General features: G+C 35.3%; 1 protein-coding gene across 8 annotated transcripts in view; it reads right to left on the reverse strand.

Annotated features, from left to right (window-relative positions):
- The window catches only part of ARB2A (ARB2 cotranscriptional regulator A), a 363,106-nt gene that overhangs the window by 107,591 nt on the left and 235,174 nt on the right, over nt 1–20,341 (reverse strand). The window contains exon 9 of one of the 8 annotated variants that reach the window (XM_075067105.1): nt 18,955–19,101. The exons of the other annotated variants lie outside the window; for them this stretch is intronic. Coding sequence (XP_074923206.1) covers nt 18,970–19,101 — 132 coding nt within the window. The 3' untranslated portion in view covers nt 18,955–18,969. Of the gene's footprint in view, nt 1–18,954; nt 19,102–20,341 lie in introns of those variants that run through there. 8 annotated transcript variants of the gene reach the window in all.

Below are 20,341 nucleotides of genomic sequence, written 5' to 3' on the forward strand. Positions count from 1 at the left end.
AACAAAATAACAGTGAATTAAACAGCCTAGAATTTCTTAATAAGAATTCCATTGTTAATTAAAGTAAGATTACAGAAATCAGCTGAGTTTTACTCACTGTCCCAAAAGAAAGCTACAAGGGAGGATAAGCAGTGCCCCCTAGTGTCAATAACAACAGAAAAAAATCTGAAGGGAAGTAAGCAATATTCATAGGGGATCTTATATAAAGGAAAATCTATAAATCCATTTGTGTTTGAGCAGGCGTATCATTATGAGAGTGTACATGCACATACATATATACACATGCACACTATATTCATATATACACAAATATATACACACAGTCCACTATATACATATATTTACTAAGTTATATACAAATATGCACAGGGAAAGTTTGTGTGTGTATATACACACACACACACACACGCGATCTGACATGGCCAAGATGTCTTTAGTGTTCCAGGCAGCTCAGAAAAACATTTCCACACAGAATAGCAGGCCATGCATGAAAGCGGGTGTCAGAAAGCCCAGCAGAATCACTCACTGTGAAGATGTCTAATAGGAACTGCTGAATACACAACACAGGCAGTCTGGACTGAATGACTAAATTGGAATGGCCAGAAAAGTCAGAAGGTTTTGAATCAATCAGAAATTATAATTAAACCTGTAATGAGTGTTTTGACATTTTTTCCTTTTTTTGTTAATTGGAGATTAACACTATTTAGACCTTATTAGGGTCCAATATCAACAATTTTATAATATAACTTCTATGCCTTCCAGTAAATTACTTCAATCTTTTGATACCAAAAGAAGTAGTTATGTCTCAAAAATCTATCTCCAAAGACCAAAGTTTCACAAAAATTCAGCACATATTTTACTGAATTTGAATTAGGAAGGGATGATCCTCATTTTTTTCGTAATAAGGTACTTTAATTTCTTTTTCATTTCACTCCAAAGAGTCTTGACAAAGAGAGAAGTTGTCTACCCATCTTGTGAATTATGGTATACATCATAAGTTCATTAGCATTTGGTTCTGCCATGAAATACAGGCAAGAGACAAAAAAATAAAATAAGGAAAACAAAGATAAAAGACATAAAAGAATGATATGAGATGACACCAGTTACAGGTGGAAGGAAAAAGCCTTAAACACTATAAAAGACATATATAAGATGTCAAATAAACTATTCTTTCTATTAATGTAAAACAAATTAATATAAAGCCTGACAAGACTGCTCAATTTTATTTGCATAAAAAGTGCAAGTGACTATTTTTAAATGAATTCAGATCACAAAATGTTTGTATTATGTTCTTCCACGTAAAGCATTAATAGACATTTACTCTCATCCTTGCATTTTAAAAAGCAATGTACATAATTAGGCTTTTATGAAAAGATTACAATGTGCATTATAAATTGATTCACCTTTAAAGAAGGCACAAAATGCATTAGTTTAGGAGACAATTTACTGGAAATGCAATGCTCAGAATGACAGGAGATACTTATTTAGACACCTTACAATAACTATTAGCGTACAATTGTGGATAAAACCTTAATTGCTTAAGATTCATTAAAATCTCTAAATTGCAGATATACATTTATAAACTTAAGCTTAGATAGACTATGTAGCCATTGAGAAAGCTTTTTAAAAAAAAAGATGGAAAATTAGTTTTAATAATTAAATTTACCAATAATTTAGCATGTCAGTATAGTTCAGTGACTGAAATATATGAAATTTATTGCAGATTTTGTTATATCCAGTGTTTATATATTTCATGTACTGAACCGTGAAAATTAGTCAAATATTTTTTGATATGAGTCATGATACTAACTTCCAGAGAGCTAAATCCTAAATCCCCAAAGTAGTTCAACTTGACACACACTTGTTTGGACGGAGCAAAGGTGAGATCACAGTTGTGTGTTATGGCCATAAGAAGGCATTTCTTTTTCATTCTAGCTCAGATTCATAGATATTAGCTGCTACTTTAATATTAGAAGAGATGTTCCGCTGTCTGGCTCCAAGTATCAAGTACTTTTATGGCAAACAACTTGCAGTAGAAAATGTTATACAGATTATACTGGATTTGTTGACAGAGTCATTTTTGAACAGTAAAGTTGCTCTGAACATTCTGAACATTGTTTTGGTTGAGAAAGAGATGTAGTGTTTATCTTAAGTTCATTTTATATAATGCTCATTCAATAGTTCTAGGAACAGGTATAAAGGCTTGCATGATCCCTGTCTGTGTGAGAGTGTTTGTTTTAACGACAACAGCAGGAGAAAAGCATGACCTAAGTCCTAAAGTCAGAAAGCACTTCAGGATTACTCATTATCCTTCTATTACAAGGAGAGGTAAAACCAAAATTGAGCTTATTTTATAACCTTCAGTATGTTTCTTATTTTAAGTGTGCCTGTAGTGTGTTTTTCTTGGTTAACGAGATGAGACCATACGCCACATTACAAGGAAAAAAATGGGTAGCGTGTGCTTGCTGCTGACAGGCATGAGCATGAAGTTTCACCTGGGATGCAGCTGGGTGGAAATGGAGTGATTGAAGGGGAGTGTGTCAGCGTGTAAGAGGTCAGGGGAAAATAAGGAAGGACTGAAACATACCTCCTACATTATCAGCATCAATAGGTCTTTGGTGATATAGAAATTACTATGCTAAAACCTATTGAGAATTTTATACAGGTAATATGTGACATGTTTAAGTGCATGCCTGCCTATAGGCAGGCAGGCAGAGGGTGGTAAATTGCAAAGTATGGACATATTTATTTCATTTCCAGAATATATCAGATATTTCCTATGTAATGCAACTCTTACTTATTTATCAGTTATGACTTATTTTAAAAATGCTGAATGTTACTTTAATGTTTATGAAAAAGGAAGAGGGATGAAAATTAAGATTTTTCAAAATAAGGTATCTTAAGGAATGTGCATTATATACATGTTTAACTTGAATATTTACACATATATGCACATATACTCTCAGTGTTTCCACAGATTTATGCAAACCTACCAAATATAGTTATAAGTGAAGTAAATCTTGAATTGTTTTTATTTTTTAGATGACACTTTCCTCACAACAATTAAACTGGAAGAAACTTCACTTGGACTGCACGTAACAAAATATATCAGTAATATAAAATTGTGTGTGGTATGTGCAAAAGACCATAAGAAATGCAGCTTAAGGCAATGCTAATCCCGATTGTATTATTTTTATTTTAATAAAAAGAAGGTTATTATTTAGCCTCTACTTACCTATGAAAATCTATATTTATTTATTTATTAATGAAGATGTAAAAAGAAGGTAGTGCATTCTTGGCTTTGAAGCCTGGGAGAATCATGATGGGTTTGTCTTCATTACTTATGTATTATTATTATCATCCCAGTAGGTGCCTAGAAGCCCCAACCCAACTCAGAACCTATGTGCTAGGTGCTGTACATACACATATGTACCACAACCCAAAATGTCCAAAAAAAAATTAACACTTCAGGACAGAGGCAATGATGCTGTATCAGTTCTTTTAAATCACTATAGAAATGTTATGAATATATTACAAATTACAACAGTCTAGCGAGTTCTTGGTAACTTTATACAATTTTATCTATCTATTTTTAGGTAAAAGGTATAAAATAATTGTAAACAAAATATACAATCATGTTAAATACAATGCAAAATCATGTACTTTTTTAAAACAAACACACACTAGAATATCCCACATGTAATGCAATTCTGTCAGTAATCTCTTCAAAAGACTGAGTCAAGGGGCAAATAGTACACACGATACCTAAATAAAACTTCAAGTTATGCACAGACAGATATAAATGGCTATGTAAGAGAGAGGAACTGAAAACTATTTTTTTATTGCAATACAGTATCAGCCATATTGTCAACATCTGGACTTCACAAAGATCCCCACACCAAAATAATCCATAGCCATCAGTTACTGTACTATCACACTAACAAAACCAAACTGGTATAGTGACACAGAAGAGAGTGTTTTCAGGCCCTCCTCGTCATTTTTCCAATATAGAAATCCTGTGTTTTGTTACTTAAAAAAGGAAGAGAGAAATAAAGTTGGTGTAATATTCTTTCCTCATTTACTTAAACAATAATATCCAACAGTTGGAAACATACCAGATTTTTTTTGCAATACTTTATTTCTCCACTAAATGTGTAGAAAAAGTTATATTCTTCATAAGACAATTGACAAATATGTTTCTTCCCATTTATTTCATAGCTCTAGGAAATTCAGACCCTTTCAGTAAAAGGTCTCTTTTGTCCTCAGATGTCAAGAATCCCCAACAATCAACCAATTACCAATAAGTCTACTTAAAACATTCATTTCAACACAACAGCAAGTATCCCAGTACCATCTTAAGGGCATCGCTGGGAAATCTTGATATGCAGTACCTATGGGGTAACAAAAACTCTACATAATGTGGTAGTTACATTAGCCAGCTTGCTTAAATACAGTATGCTAATTATGTGATGTAACTTTTTTTTCCCCCTAGAAAGAGATAATGACATTCATATACCAGAAAGTATGGTCATCTCAAATAAGAGATTATATCATGTTTCTTCATTTTAATTGCCTACAATCATTTCTGTTTCATGTTTCACTTCAATACTATAAGGGTTTTCAATGAATCTCCTGTAGTACCATACAGTAGTGTGTTCCTGTTGCTTGCGTGCAGTCAATAGTTCTCCCACATAGCTAAGCAACAGCACTTTTCTGCATATGAATTAGATTGTTTGATCATGGGTTGCTGAGAGGTATAGAGACTCTTCTTTTACTTCAGAAGTAAAACAGTTCCTATTCCTCACTTTCTTTTATATTTAGCACATGCCTATATTGTATGTTCACTCATTCAAACATGCAAATTTGACCAGTGTATAAAAAAAGTTGCACAATGTGGCAAATGTACATACAATACATATACTACAATACATACATACAATATACATACTATTTTCATAATATTTGAATATATAATATTGACTCTTGCAATGCATATTTGACAATATCTGTCTGCATGGATCTTATTAAATATGTAGTAAAATCACAGAAAATAGTTTTCTATTATAAAATTTATTATAGAATTTTGGGACATATATTTACATGTTCCTTCACTAGTACTACAGAATAGTTAGAATTTGCCTTAGATACAAAGCTCAGATAAAAATCCCATGTACAAATAGGTTAACATATTCTTTTGTCATTTTTATAATGGCCTGTCCTATTACATTCATTATTCATATAGAATAACATAGACAATTTTTAGGCATTATATAGCTTTCTTGAGGAATATTAGCTTTGTGGCTTTGAGAGGTCGTTTTCTAAAGATCCTAATAGTCAAATGACATCTTGGGAGATGTTATACTGTTGCTGCATTTGCATGATAATGAAGATGAAATTTCGTATGTGCTGCTTGAATTGCATTTATCTAAGTTTTGTTTTTATAAGGAATGACCAAAGGAATATGTTCCCTAAGCAAATTATTGCTTTACTAAAATATAATAAATTCTGTGGAGAGACACACCATAAACCAAGTTATAATAATTCCACGTAATTTATGAAATAGTGTGTTAATGAAGAACTTTTATGTTATCAACTATGAATCTCTAATATTTGATTCTTTTAAAGAAATTTCTATGACATAAAAATTTATTTTTAGTAAAATATTACACTGTAAATTTTATACAACCATTAAGAAATAATCTTTGAAATGCTCAGTTATCAGAAACTATAACCTAATTTATATTTAAATGGCCATCACATACAATTTTTATATAGTATCTCAAGCTTGGTAAAGTTCACATGATTACTACATATACTGGATCAGGTATAACCATTTTTCACCTGAACCTGACAGAAAAGTCAGTGAGTCAAACAATTTTCTTACCACAGATATATGTTGTGGACTAGGCTAATGGGCATCTTTTTCACAATTAGATATGTAGGAAAGAGTCCAAATGTTGATCTAACATCTAGCCAATAAGGAGTGTTAACGTGAAACATTCAAGAGCTCCATTCTCTCAGAGGTAAGGCCTGGGCTCTTAAACCTAGATTTCTCAACTCACTCCATAATATACCACTATTGTAAAAATCAGGATATGATTGAAATAATTTCCCCCTCTTATCAATGTACAACTAATTAATCATCACTTTATTTGACAATTGAACCTTATCTTCATCACTAATTCTGAGGTATAGGCTTAGAAAACCATTATCCAGCTACAGTTTTACTTCTAAAGGAGATACAATTTTACTCTTTTATAAGAGTGAAAATTAAGTCCACTACTTAGACCTACAAAACCCTACAAGTATCAAAGCAAAAATTATAACCTAAGCATAGATAACAGCATAGATAATCTTACTTTATGTCTAAGTTTACAGTTTTTAAATCTTTAAAGAGAATGGTTTTGATTTTTGATGGGAGCTAAAGGCATTGTTTTAAAACAAAAATAATATGACATAAGTGGTATATATATGACAATTTTATTTAACATACCTTTTCAATATATTCTAATCTACAATTCACTGTAATTGGAGAACCATATCCAAAACAAAAGAAAAATATTCTTATCCTGGAAAATAAGCCCTATACACAAAGGAACATCTGAATAAAATTGAGACATCTGCAGTAAAGTTTTACCTTCTCCCTAGAATGTTTGAGATGAACTCAGTGTAACACTGTCTTCCAAGAAAAGACAAAGTGATCAATGCAAGAACACATCAGGCTCCCTTGGACAGGCCAATCAATACAAGAAAAAACCTTGCCCAGGGCCTTATGCAAATAGAAGCCCGTCCTGCAACCCAGCGAGGGAACATGCGCAATAGATCAATGGGATCAGAAAAACCTTACAGCTATATCACCCTCAGACAGTAAATATAGAATGACCCCCCTCACATTTTCAGTGAGCTCTTCAACTAGGTTATTTTCAACAGCTGGTTGAAAAATCTTCCAGGTCTGTACACAGCACAGTGAAAAAGTAAAAGCGTGAGAGAAAACTGACCAGAATTAAAAAATTCTTTTAAATTAGTGAAAATAAACTTTCAGCATTTTAACATCTTTGGCAACAGTAAACTCATGCTAAAATTCTGGAAGCTAAGATTCATGCTAATTTGACAGGGTAGAAATCAAGGTGTATTAAATTTTGTTTAGCAGATTACTTACTGAGGTAGAAAAATAAAAGGTGGTTCACGATGTACAAGCAGTACTGTACTGAAGACTTAACATCACAATTATCATTAAGTTGACTGAAAAATATCCTGTCAACAAATACTGTAATGATAGTTTTTAATCTCATCTGTACTGAATAGTTTTTTTGAGAAGGAATTGAAGATTTTATGACGTTCTCTCTCTAAGAAAAAGACAAACATGGTATTACTATTTCTGGGAAATGTTCTCAACTTGAAATGCAACTTGGTAAGGTACACAAAGTTGCAACCATGTGTATAAGATCATATCGACTCACCAGGCACTTGATAACTATATACAAATACTAAAATAATAATTTTTCATAGGAAGACTTGTAAAGAGTGATTTCCCAACATTATTCATTTTCTATTTTTGTGGAGGGCAGACTTTTTCCCCCACCTCCTAAAATTTCTTGTTTTTTAAGGGATCATCACCACCTCTTAACTTCACAGAACAAAGGCATAATATTGCTGTCAAACAGCAAGAACCACACCAGGACAAAATATAATCCAGATATCGACAGGCAAATAAGACAGCTTAATCAAGCTTGTAAAAACCTCGAGCACCTTGTACCTTGATACTGCACAGCTGAAGCCTGACACTGATTTTAATTTGCACTGGAACTGGGAACAGACAGAACAATAATTAAACTAAAAGCTATTTATCATCTTACACAGTTAAAGTAAAACTATAAGTCTACAAAATATTGTAAGTTATTAAAATATCAGTTAAGTTCTGTTTTTACAACAATTTTCCAATTCGTTACTCATATTTGATAGTTTCACGTTTCCTTACTATAAAATTTAAATACAACATATAAATGGAATTTTTTTAAATTTCCTCTATTACAAAACCAACTTTCAATATGAATAATAATAGTATGACCTGTACAACCAATGTTAAAAGACTTTGATAATATATTGAAAAAGCACTGTAACACAGGTCTGTTAGACTAAAGAAAGGAAAGTCCTAAGCTAAAATGTAAATATCACCTGTTTCTTATATTACCACAATGTTAGTGTTGTCCTCACGAGTAGTATTTTTAGTTAGATTAATCTTACTCCAGCAGGATTTGTAATTTCTAATATATTATTAAACTTGCAGTTCCCTTGGTTGATCCACTAAACCTGGTCTTAAAGTCTCATAAAATCTCTACTGTTCCACACAAAGGCCAAGGATATACTTTTCACTATAATTAAAATTTAAATTAACAGTAACTCAATACACTTGTGTAAGTCTATGGGCACAAGATCAAATCAGATAAACAGCAAGAAAATTATGAAATAATAGTAAGTGAGGTTCCATTTCTTCATTTTTTAATGTTTTTATTTTTAAGAGCAGAATTAAAAAAGCCTAATTTGCCTGATAAAATTGAAAGGTATTACAAACTCTGTTATGTTATAATATATATGAATATTTTTTGTTCTCCTCTCTCTCATCTACGTAAATCCAAGATCCCTACATTTCTTCCCCCTCCCAGGTGTGTAAATACACATTTAATAAAGAACACAAATATTTTTATACCATTGATATCATTACACTTCAGAGCATCTTTAATGCAAACTGTTCTCCAAACCACTTTATAGAACTAAATAACAATCTATAAAGTGAAATAAAAGGCCCACATTTTTTTAAAATATGCATGGGAAAAAAGTGATAACCACCGTATTTGAGCATTTAAGCAATATATTAGAGACCTAAATGACTATTTGTAAATGCAATTATCATGACTGTGCACACAAATTATGCAGTAACATTTTAAAAATCTGGACCCGAAACCAACTGCAGAGGAAGATAGAAATTAAGAAATGTAAGAGTCAGGGAGAAAAGATATATTTGCTGATAAGATTTGGAAATAGATGGAAAGTTGAGGAAATTAAGTAAACTAGGAAGAAACAATTGCATAGAAGGTTCAAAGTCAAGGAAGGCAATTCTGAAGTTAAACTTGAATTGGATGAAAAGCCAGTAGAGCTGCATGATATTGGAGGTGATGGAACATGTTTATTTCATGCAAGGGAGGACAGGCAGAATCATTCTGCACATGCCAGAGTCTGGAGAGCTAGGACTTGGGGAGGCCACAAGGGAGGAAGCTGCAATAGTCCATAGATGAATGTATGCAAGAGGCTTTTAGCAGAAGTGGAGCTGAGGCAATAGTGTTCATTGACAATTTATCAGTGAAAGACAGTTCAGCCAACAGGAGCAATGTTGATGGTGAAGCATAAAGCCAAGGTTATGGATAGCAAAAGAGAATAGGAGGTCTAATTCAAGAAAGAAAATAGAGAATCTGGAGTTACATTTGAGGATGGTTCTCTTCCTAAAGAGACATTTAGCTCAAGAAAGTTGAGAAAAAGCCACATGATAATTCGGTCGAGACTGGCAGAGAAAGAAAAAGTAGATAGGAAGGAGTCATTACATTGAAAAAACACACATAGAGCTGAACTGCAAAACTGTAAAAGTGGCTCTGTTTTAAAGCAGTCCTTGTTAAAGACAAAACAGGGAAACAAGATGCTTGGAGGTAGAAAGTATACAGAAAATAAAAGAGGGCAGAGATTTGAATGCCAATAGAGGCAGGGGCTTGATGTAAAAGCCACTATCACTGATAGAGGAAAAGAAAGAATAGTGTGATAGAATAGAGTGGAACCATGACAGAATATATTCATGAATGAGGAGAGGAATTAATTACTGAGGATTCAAACATTACTGAGATACTAAATGCCTTTCTTAAATCTGTATTCAGCAAGAAAATGATACAGTAGAGCCACATCATCCCTGATCCCTGCATGGGAACATGAAGCAGGAAGGAAGCCCTCGCATACCCTTGCAGATCCCACACAGGGACCAAAGACAATCACAGTCTATGTGGCCAAAGGAATGAAGGGACTGTTACCCAAATCAACCCCTAAGAAATCTTCAAAGTACTCTGATCCCAAGTGTTTACTTCCCTGTATTCCATGGATATTACGGAGGGATTATTACTGCTACAACACGAGCTCCCATCATGGTGGTACCACTCCATGAGGCCTGTGGCTAAATGCCACAAACTGTGCCAACAGAAAAGAAAAATGAACAACCAATAAGGAAGGTAAAATCTGTTAACTATTGAAAAAGAGCAAGTCAGACAATATTAGCAAATCTGAACATATAAAAAACAGTTAGTCCAGATGACATGCATCATAGCTATTAAGGGATTCAAACTTGCTGATCCAGCTTGGTTGGGTGATGGAAGGAGAACTCGACCTGTTGCTTGTCTCTCCTCCTGTCATACTGTGCTGAGATGCTGTTGGCAAAGCTTCCTAAAGTAGTGGGTCTTGGAATTAACATTCACACCTCCATGAATAATTGTTTGAGGTTATCTGCAGACTCAGGCAGACACCATTGCATTGTTTTTTTTCCCCTTGGTTCATGTGTACAAGGTCTTATTCCCAACTTTTTTTTTAAATAGATTTTTCTGCTCCAAATGAAACCTGAGATTCTGATCTAATCACATTTTCAGGAGCAGGGTTTTGTACATGAACCTATAATGCCTATTTCTTATTTCAGCTCTGACTATGAGTAACAAGCAGTATATATAGTTATAAAGAGTAAGTTTTGACAGAAATTTAAATGATGTTGTTGAGAAAATTACAGAATTAATGGATGATGGGAAAGCAATAGATACAATATAGTTCCATTTTTTTTTTAAAGAATTCAGATATAGTGTCTCACAGGATCTTAAATGTAAAATAAATTCAAACTGGCTTGGATAGATATACTGACATATAGAAATTAAACTGGCTAAAAATTATGCAAAACAACAAACAGGTGGGAAGTGTCTGTCAGGTATTGTAGGTACAGGTGTCAAATCTTGCTTTATGTAGCATCTTCATTAATGATCTGGAATTAATGAAATATGGAGGTGATATAAATTGGGAAGAACTGCCAACAGTAGTAAATGCATAAAAATAATATAAAACAATCTTCCAAGAGTCATAGATTTTAAGGACAGAAGGGGCCAGCATGATCATCTAGTCTGACCTCTTGCACAACACAGGCCACAGACCCTCAATCAGAAGTTCTTGCATCAAGTACAGAGAAATATGAAGAAAACCACAAAACCAGATTTAACTTGGAAAAATGCAAGCTAACAAATCTGGGGGAAAATAATTTAATACATATATACTCTATGGGGATGAGAAATCTGGGAAGCAGAAATACTGAAAGGGACATACGGATGATAGTGGACAGCAATTTAGATATGAGTTTGGAAAGAAGTCCACTGCAATTTTGGACTGTGTAGACAAAAAAATTGTGATGGGGAACTGAGAGCCAATAGTCCTTGATATGACTGTTGTGATTGCCCCTAGAATATCATGTTAAATTCTGGGCACATTACCGGAAAAAATATTTACAAGGTTAAGAAGTTAAGAAAGCAATACACTTACAAGAAAAAATTAGAAGAGAGAAATATATGTAGTTTGGCTAAGAAACGAGTTTGGCTAAAGGGGCCAGGAATAAAAAGAGTTGGCAAACATCTGAAAGATTTTTGTAACAAAGTGTGAAAGGGACTTTTTAGTGTAGTATGCCAAAGTTCAGTTAAGAACAGTGGAGTGAAATTCTGAAAAGATATAATTAATGAGATCAATTAGGCTGTGGAAAAGTCTCTGAAGGGAAATGTGGGACTTCCTTTGCCTGGGACTGTCAAACCCTGTATTGTAGTACAAACCTGTATTTGCAAGTAGCTAGACTAGATGATCTAACAAGTCTTTTCCATCTCTATCTTTCACAAGTCTCTGATTCTATATACATCATATAATTAGCATTCCAACATTTGTTTTAAACCAGAAAATTAAAATGAACTAGCCAATGAGATCTATATTAATTATGGCAGTGCAGATGATTAATATACAGTACTGTACATATTTCTGAGCCATGAAACATTGCCCTTCTCCTCTTGAAAGAATGTGGTGAAGTGCACAAATGCTGTAGACTTGCAGAATATTGATTCAGCTGAGTGTTTTAAGAACCAGACATTAAATAAGCAAATGATTAAGAGGAAACAATAACAAGAGGCTGGGCAACTGATCTAGGTGAAGTTAGCAAGTGGGGATCCAAACTCAAGACTATCCCTCATTCTAGTTCTTGCAGAGGCAGCACACTCATCTCCTAGAGAAGGGAGAAAAATGTGTCATTTTGCATTGTCGTGACCCCTTTGGTTAGTTCAACAGCAACAGTGATAGATTTGATGCAGAGCTAAAAAATCAGATGCCTACATTTCATAGCACTTAAATTAAAACAAAAAATGGAACAAGACATGTGACTACCATATCCTGAACTCTTCACTTGTATTTTGTAACTTCCCTCTCCATCTCTTTGTCTCTCCTTTTAGACATGTCTTTTTAGATAGAAGCTCTTGAAGGCAAGAGACTGTCTCCCACTCTCTGTGTAGCACCTAGCATGGGTCTGTGATGCAGACTGGAGCCCCAGGGTGCTACCAACATACACATTTATTTAGGCTGAAAAGTGGAAAAATGACAGCAGACTAAAATGTAAAACCTATTTTTGTTACAATGAGCCAAGCGTATATACAAACAAAAATCAACTATGAATGAATAGATCATTATAGGCAGAACTGGTAGTAATGCCTGTAAGGTTGCTTTACACTTGCTAATATAGTCTCTTATTTTCTGTTGCTTATAAACCTTTGCCAAACTTTATCCACTCAGGTTGAAATTTGCCATGCTCACTGTCTACCTCAGGCTGAATTTTTTTTTAACGTTTCCGCAAAAATAGTTCTGCTGTTTCCAAGAATGAGGTTGGGGAAAACAAGTTGTTTACAAATGCTAACTTTTTTTCTAATGTTGCTTTGTTTTAACTTCTAGTGTCTCCATAGTTTGGAGCAGGAAATTTGGCTGTGGGACTACCCTGGGATGAAAGAAGTGCTGTCCCCATGAAAACCCAAGATTTGGCTAAGGTATTAACTGCTGAAAATAGCCATTTGCATCAGTAAATTCCATTAGAGGCTTGATGTAAAATGTCTGCACTGACCATGGCCCCACTGACCCTCAACCTCCATCTACACTGAGCACGATCTCAGGTTCCACAGAGCTTGAGTCCTGAAATATGAAACTATCAGTGAGGGACAGTCCTCCTTCATTACATTATAATACCCTCAGTATGATTACTCTGTACAAAGTTTATTGTGTGCTTCCATCATATTGAAGCACACAATCTACCATTCCCCCTTTTATTTTGCTCTCTCTCTTGGTTCTCACGTCTTAGTTTCCTGCACATCACTACAATTTCTCCTCACATCTCTTTTGACTTTTTTTAACCTCCCCCCTTTTAAAATTAGTTCTCACAGGGTAGTTGAGAATTCCATTTTCAATATTCCTGACAAATTTTATAAATAAAGATTATTACTGCTACTTTGTGCCCCATTGTGGTTAGGCACTGTAACTAGTCCAGGGGTCGGCAACCTTTGGCATCAGAGTAATCCACTGGCGGGCTGCAAGACATTTTGTTTACATTGACCATCCACAGGCACGGCCCCCCGCAGCTCCCAGTGGCCGCAGTTCTCCATTCTCAACCAATGGGAGCTGCAGGATGTGGCCCCAGGGACATGCTGGCCCCCCGCAGCTCCCAGTGGCCGCAATTCTCCATTCCCGACCAATGTCTCACGCCCACCAGCGGTTCATCCTAATGAGCCGCATGCCAAAGGTTGCTGACCTCTGCACTAGTCCATGCTGCTTTCCTTAACTTTAATCAAAATTCAATATTTGTTAAAGGATTTTTTTCTGATTCCGTTTAATGATTGCAAGTACAGGAAAGCGTGGGTATGCTTTACTTTTGCCTGTCGACACTTTTGAAATACGGAACACTTCTCTGTGATAGGCTCCCAATCAACTTTTGTTTTCAAATGGAAATTAAGACATTATTGGAGCTCAATATTGCCATTTCCAAGGTCCTGACTGGCACCCTAGTTATGCAACAGAGGCTGGGGAACATGCTTTTGTGGCACTAACACTATAGCATCCAGGGAGCTGGCAGTGTCCTAGCTATGGTTGATCTGGGACACTATAGTCTCTTCAGCTGATTCCCATGCAGCTGTTAAAGGAGAAGCAGCCAGTCACCTGGCCTGTCAGTAGTGCCCCTCTTCTGCTTCTTGAATTTGTACTTCTTGTGCTTTGCCACCTCTATGATTTATGTTAAAACCCATCCCAAAACAACCAACAGATTCTGGGTACCCTCTGCTACACCTAGGTTCCATTACGGATTAGGCAGAGGAGGGAAGCATCACACACAGACAGTATCTCATCTACAATTATTACTTGTTGTTCAGATTGTGTTTAATTTAAAAAGCAAATTTAATGGCCATTAAATAATAAAGTCAATAAAATCAATGATAAACTAGCCAAAGTGGGACAATCAAGGTTCACATACCTCAAGGGGAGAACAAGGGGTTTGAACCACACAGAATAAGTGGTTGAATCACCTGACTGTACACAATATTATTGTGCAATAAAAATATGTTGTGTATGAAAGCTTATCGTGTTCCAACTTAATGATCTTTATGAGCTATGTATACAGACTGTGGTTAGGGATTTATGTATTTTCGTGCCCATAATCGGTAGTGAAGACAGGCAAGGGGGCTTCCTCCCCAGCCAGACGAGACAAGCTCCAAGCACCTAGCACTATACAGTGCAGGAAAAGACAAATGATGGGCCATTAGAGTTAATGGAAAGACATGGAGACATCCCAGCTAGAATGTCCCCATCTGCAATAATCACGAGTCACTATAGTCTGAGAGGAAAAAGCCCTTTAAAAGGCTTCAAGCAGACTGGTCTTCATCCAGAAACTGAGGGACCATCACTTGGTAGGTGCTGGGGTCCATGAAACACTGGATCTCCTCTAGGGCAGCAGGTATGGTGGGAAACTGTTCAGAGGCAATAGGTTACTTATATTAGAAAAGAGATTTATCTAATCTGAAAATGTAAAGGCTGAAGTTGCATCTTTATGGTTATTTTCTGTGTAACCCACACGTTTGCTCTCCCTTACTCTTGTCTTTAAATCTATTAATTTTTATATTAAATAAACCTATTATTTATTTTTACCCCAAGTAAGTCTCTGTTGTGCTAACTGAACTAGGCTGGTGAAAGCCAGGGTGTGCTTGTGGACTGGCTATTGGTGTCTGGACTCTGAACTAAAGCTGCACAACATAAAGGTACTTTAGATTATAGGGCAGACAATGACTGAACCCCTTACTGGTCTTGGCTGGTTTTGGTGATCCCAAAAAGTCAGAAACAGTTTAACAGCACAACCACTAAAGCTTCCAATCTGCTGACAGAGTCCCACTGAGGTCAAGGGAGCTCTGCAAGGGCACAGTGTCCACTCATGTGGATCATATTACAAGATCAAGGCCTTAAAATTATTTCAAATTGAAGAAATAAAGCAGGCTGACTTCAATGGAGCTGTGCTGATTTATGCCAGCTGAGAATCTGACCTATATATTTTAAGGACACAGGGTTTAATAACGCTTGTTAGTACAGCACAAACAGATCCCAAGTCTCCTTTCCCTTGACTCATAAATAATGGGAAAGAGGAGGAAAAACAGAAGTGGGAGGCTGAAGTAAAGATAAAATATCTACATTCTTAGGCATATTTTAATTTCAGTAAACTGCAGTTTAATATCATCAAACTGTAGTAATTTTTCCTGAATCTGAGTCTCAACACTTTTCAATGGAAGATTATCGTATGAAAAGCACAGCACTCTATAGTATGTTTAGCAATTCAACTACTCATGTAATATATTGACCTATATATTCAGCTGACCTATATAGTCAGCACTTTACAGCTTTTTACTATGTCTTTAAAATTATTTTAACAGTCTATAGATAAAATCTATGTGTTATCTACAACTTAATATCAATACATACATACAACACTTTAGTCAAAGACTACACTGGGTTGGGTGGTTTTTCATTCAATAAAAGACAGTTCATCTACTTTTCCTTTGCTGATGTACCAAAGTTTAATTCCCTGTGTTCTCTGATGAACAATAATTGCAACAGCAAGCACTGAAAATTTGAGATGGTGTTCCCACCTCTCACAAGTTTTCACAAGTCTTGTGCTATCTGGCGTTTTCCTTAAAGCTGAAGTTTAATTAAATTAATCAATTTATTTAAAAACAAAAAAGGAAGTTTCTAGCATCCAGTATAGTGGTAAAAAGCTTGACAATGTGAATCACAAAGGTTCAAAAAGCAGAAGGCAAATAAAAAAGAAGCCCAAAATTATCATTGAAAAATCTCATGATTTGTAAGTCAAACTCTTGATTTTGTGGGGGCTTGATTAATGATTTTGAAAGTATGGGACTGGCAATTCTTTTGGAGATTCTGAAATATGAGCAGTTGTCACCCAGTGAGGGTAAAAGCGTGGAAATATATTTGTTTTAAAAGTGATAGCAGAAAACTGGTCTGTCTGAATTTGTTTTCTCCTGCATACGCAGTTGGGTCCTAGTCCTGTAATTGGATCTGCAAGCGTGGCCCATGGGGTCCACAAAGGCACAAGGATCAACTGCGTGGATCCAACTGCATATTCAGCACCTCAGACAAGTGTGGATCTTTCACACAAGAACAGGGGACAGAAAAAGATTCTCATAACATTAAAGTAAAATTGTATCACCGCAAGAACTGGCAGAAAGACTCAGCGGTAGGCCTTTTTCTTTTAACTGACCACACATAAAAGGATGCCAATTTTAAAATCTCACTTTCAATTAAATTTCATAGGAGTTGCGCAAATTCCATTGTTTACCATCAAGAACAGCAAGCTGCTTTGGAAAATAAATCCCCAACTGCAATATACCCTGTGCTGGATAACAGAAGATAGATAGGATATGTTTATGAATCATGTTTTGAATTTTCAAAATCAGTAATTAGCAAAAGATCATGACCTACAACTATTTTTAGTACTGTGTATTTAAAAAATAATTTACTTTTTAGACATCTGTTTGCTGTACATTTAGTTTCAAACTACAATTATACAAAGTTTTAATTAGTAAATGTTAAGATACATTTTAGTAGTAGTCTTATGATTCTTACTTGTAATTCAAACTATAAACAATATAACTAATTATACTTATTGGTTAAACGTTACTTCTCACACATACTAGAACACTTGCAATTATTTCCCTTGTAATCTGTGACCCAGTAAGATAGAGAAATTGGATGCCTGTGCTGCAGGAACAGGATAACAGTTTCTGTGCATTCAAATGTGATATTGTAGACTTACCCTGTTTTCCTTAACATCTCAAACGTCAATGTCTACATGTCCATACAAAGGCAAAAGTTTTGGACAACAATAAAAATACCGACCTGTACCTTGTGACAAATATTTGAAAATTCTAGGGAAGTTTAACTAGGTGATATAAATATCTTGCAAATCACATCTTGAGTTTTTGCTTTGGCAACCAAGTCAAAAATCAAAATTAAAAGCTAGACTGTGAGCTAGACCTTATACAGCATCAGAGTAATGGCAACTGAATAACAATGCTCCCCTTCTTGTTCAGACTTCATGAGGAGGGCTTGTTGTTGCCCCAGCACTTTGGGGAGCACAGAGACTGCTACCAAAATGTTTCCCTCCCAAAGTAAGTCACCCAACAGGAGTGTGCATGGGGGAAGTAAATGGAACAGAGCTGGATGGCTGCACCAGGTAAACCTGTTACAGGGGTGCAACCAGTTTGTTCCTAAAGATATTCTGCCTTGGTAAGGCTGAATACCTCCTAGCTCCTTCTCCTGCAGGAAAAAGCAGCTTTACATTACTTTTGCTATAGGCTGTTACTAAATGCCACAATCTAACTGTCATTTAATGTCAAGTCTCTGGACTTCTAACTCTACAGTGACAGTTACTTTTAGAGTGGATTCCCCAAGGAAGCAATGAAAACCTAGAGATCTTCAGTGATTAAATAATTGTGAACAATCAGAACACATTCAGCAGCACTGCACGCATACCAACACAAGGTATAAAAGGCATTTATTTCAAAGACTGTGGTTTATTTTACTTTCTGTGGGTACAATCTGGTGCAAAAGGCCCAGGCAAGACCCTACATTCCAAGTGAAAAACAGAAGTTTCACGTTGCCTTCTGCAAGGAGAATGAAAACGGATGACAAGCATACGAGGCATCTACATAACTACTGTATTTGTGTGCGTGCAGGGCCGCCTCCAGGCATCAGCAGGTGTGTGTGTGTGTGTGTGTGTGTGTGTGTGTGTGTGTGTGGTGTGTGTGTGTGTGTGTTGTGTGTGTGTGTGAGTGTGAGAGAGAGAGAGAGAGAAAATGAATATTTACTCTAGGACATTAATTTTCCACAAACTACTATATTTACTTTATGGCTACTCTTCAGGATTACAGAATAGCATTTTGGGGATGGATAGAGCAAAGAGGTTAGAAGCATCATTTTTCTAGTTACTAAAAACACCTTTCAAAAAGAAGCTGAAACTTTCTAAGTTAAAATATTTTCTAGAGCAGGACAGAATAAAAATACTAAGCAAATCTGACCACTGAATATTATGGTAAAAATAAAACCATTATTATTGTAGTTCAGTATTTGTTTCTATTATAATTAGAGACAACCCCCAATCTAAACTTCTACTGTCAAGAAAACCAATACATAAGTAAACAAATCAGACAAACTTATTTTTAACAGTGAATGCACAAACAGGTGTTAATCACAATAATTTTTTGAAAATAAGGACTATTACATTAAATATACTTCTCATGTCTATTTTTCCATGACAGATATGTGATGTGCCAGTAGTTATATATTATATTCTTCCTCCCATGCATGCACCTCCTGTGGAGATAGTGGACTACAGAAGCTGACCCTTACTGAAACCATCTTGTCTCTATGACAAAGCTCCTTTTTAACTTCTTGCTTACTGGTTACTTCCTGTGATGGAGAAAAACTTTGAAGCTCAGCTTGTGATAATTTCACAGGCCCTGAGCACCCTGACCCTAGAAGCCCGAAGGTCAGAAGTCAAGTCTTGTTCTGAAACATCTGTGTGCTTCATATTAAACTAGAACAAAAGTGGAGAAATATCCACCAGTGTGACGAGAGAAACAGGCAAAATAGGAATGACACATTGGTCATCTGTTACCCATGCCATCTCAAGCCATTAACTGAAATGTGACAGACAGAACTTTACTCACTAAAATTCCAAAATACTTTCAAGTAAATGCTTTGTTTATTAAAAATTAACAAAGTTCTCAAACACACTTTGTATTTCCTGACTTCTTATATTAAGAAATGCTTTTAAAAAATGTGCATACAATATATTTGTATGCATCCAGTGACCCAAATAATATTACTTGACAAAACCTATTGAATTCTACAAATATTTCAGTTTCAAAATTTAAGCATATCAGGATAATTCAACAATCTGAGTATTTGAAACTTCACAGTTTACAAAAGCAAAGGAAATAGATATTTCATACTATTACAGTATATAAGGAATCCAAATCATATGATGTAATTGAAAAGAGCTCACATGTTATACAATCAGTTTATGCAGCAGCAACTATAGATCAAAATGAACAGTCAAGGTGTGTTACACACAGAATAATTTACAACTACAAAACTTCCTATCTTGATTGTCATAAACAGATAGCTAAGGGTTAATGTTTCTTTCATCTGTAAAGGGTTAACAAAGGGAACCAAACACCTGACCAGAGGACCAATCAGGAATCACCCTCCGTGATCTAAACAAAAAGGACATTTCCACTCCGACCTTCGTTCCTAGCGCCTACCCCAGACAGGAAAAATATAAACTCAAAGTCTACTAAAAAAAAACTTCTATATAAGTAAGATAAGCAAAAAAGACCACATAAAAATATTTACATGCTTTCAAGGTTGACAATAATACAGGTTCTATTGCTTAAGAAAAAATGAGATAAACAGCCTGTAGTTCCAAAGAGCAGATACACATTTAACAGGTCCAGCCCACTACACACATGTGAAATACAAAAAATACAATAACAGCCTCATTATATCTGTCTGACCGTGTTACTTACAACTGGGAAACTGAAGATTAGGAACTTGAGACTCAGACCAAAAGATCCTCTCATTATGCTACGAGAGCAAGCAAAGACACAGACCCAAAACATTCCCTCTGAGTTTTGAAAAATCCAGT

Source organism: Chelonoidis abingdonii, chromosome 6 (genome assembly GCF_003597395.2).
Source record: "Chelonoidis abingdonii isolate Lonesome George chromosome 6, CheloAbing_2.0, whole genome shotgun sequence".
NCBI classification, from domain to species: domain Eukaryota; kingdom Metazoa; phylum Chordata; order Testudines; family Testudinidae; genus Chelonoidis; species Chelonoidis abingdonii.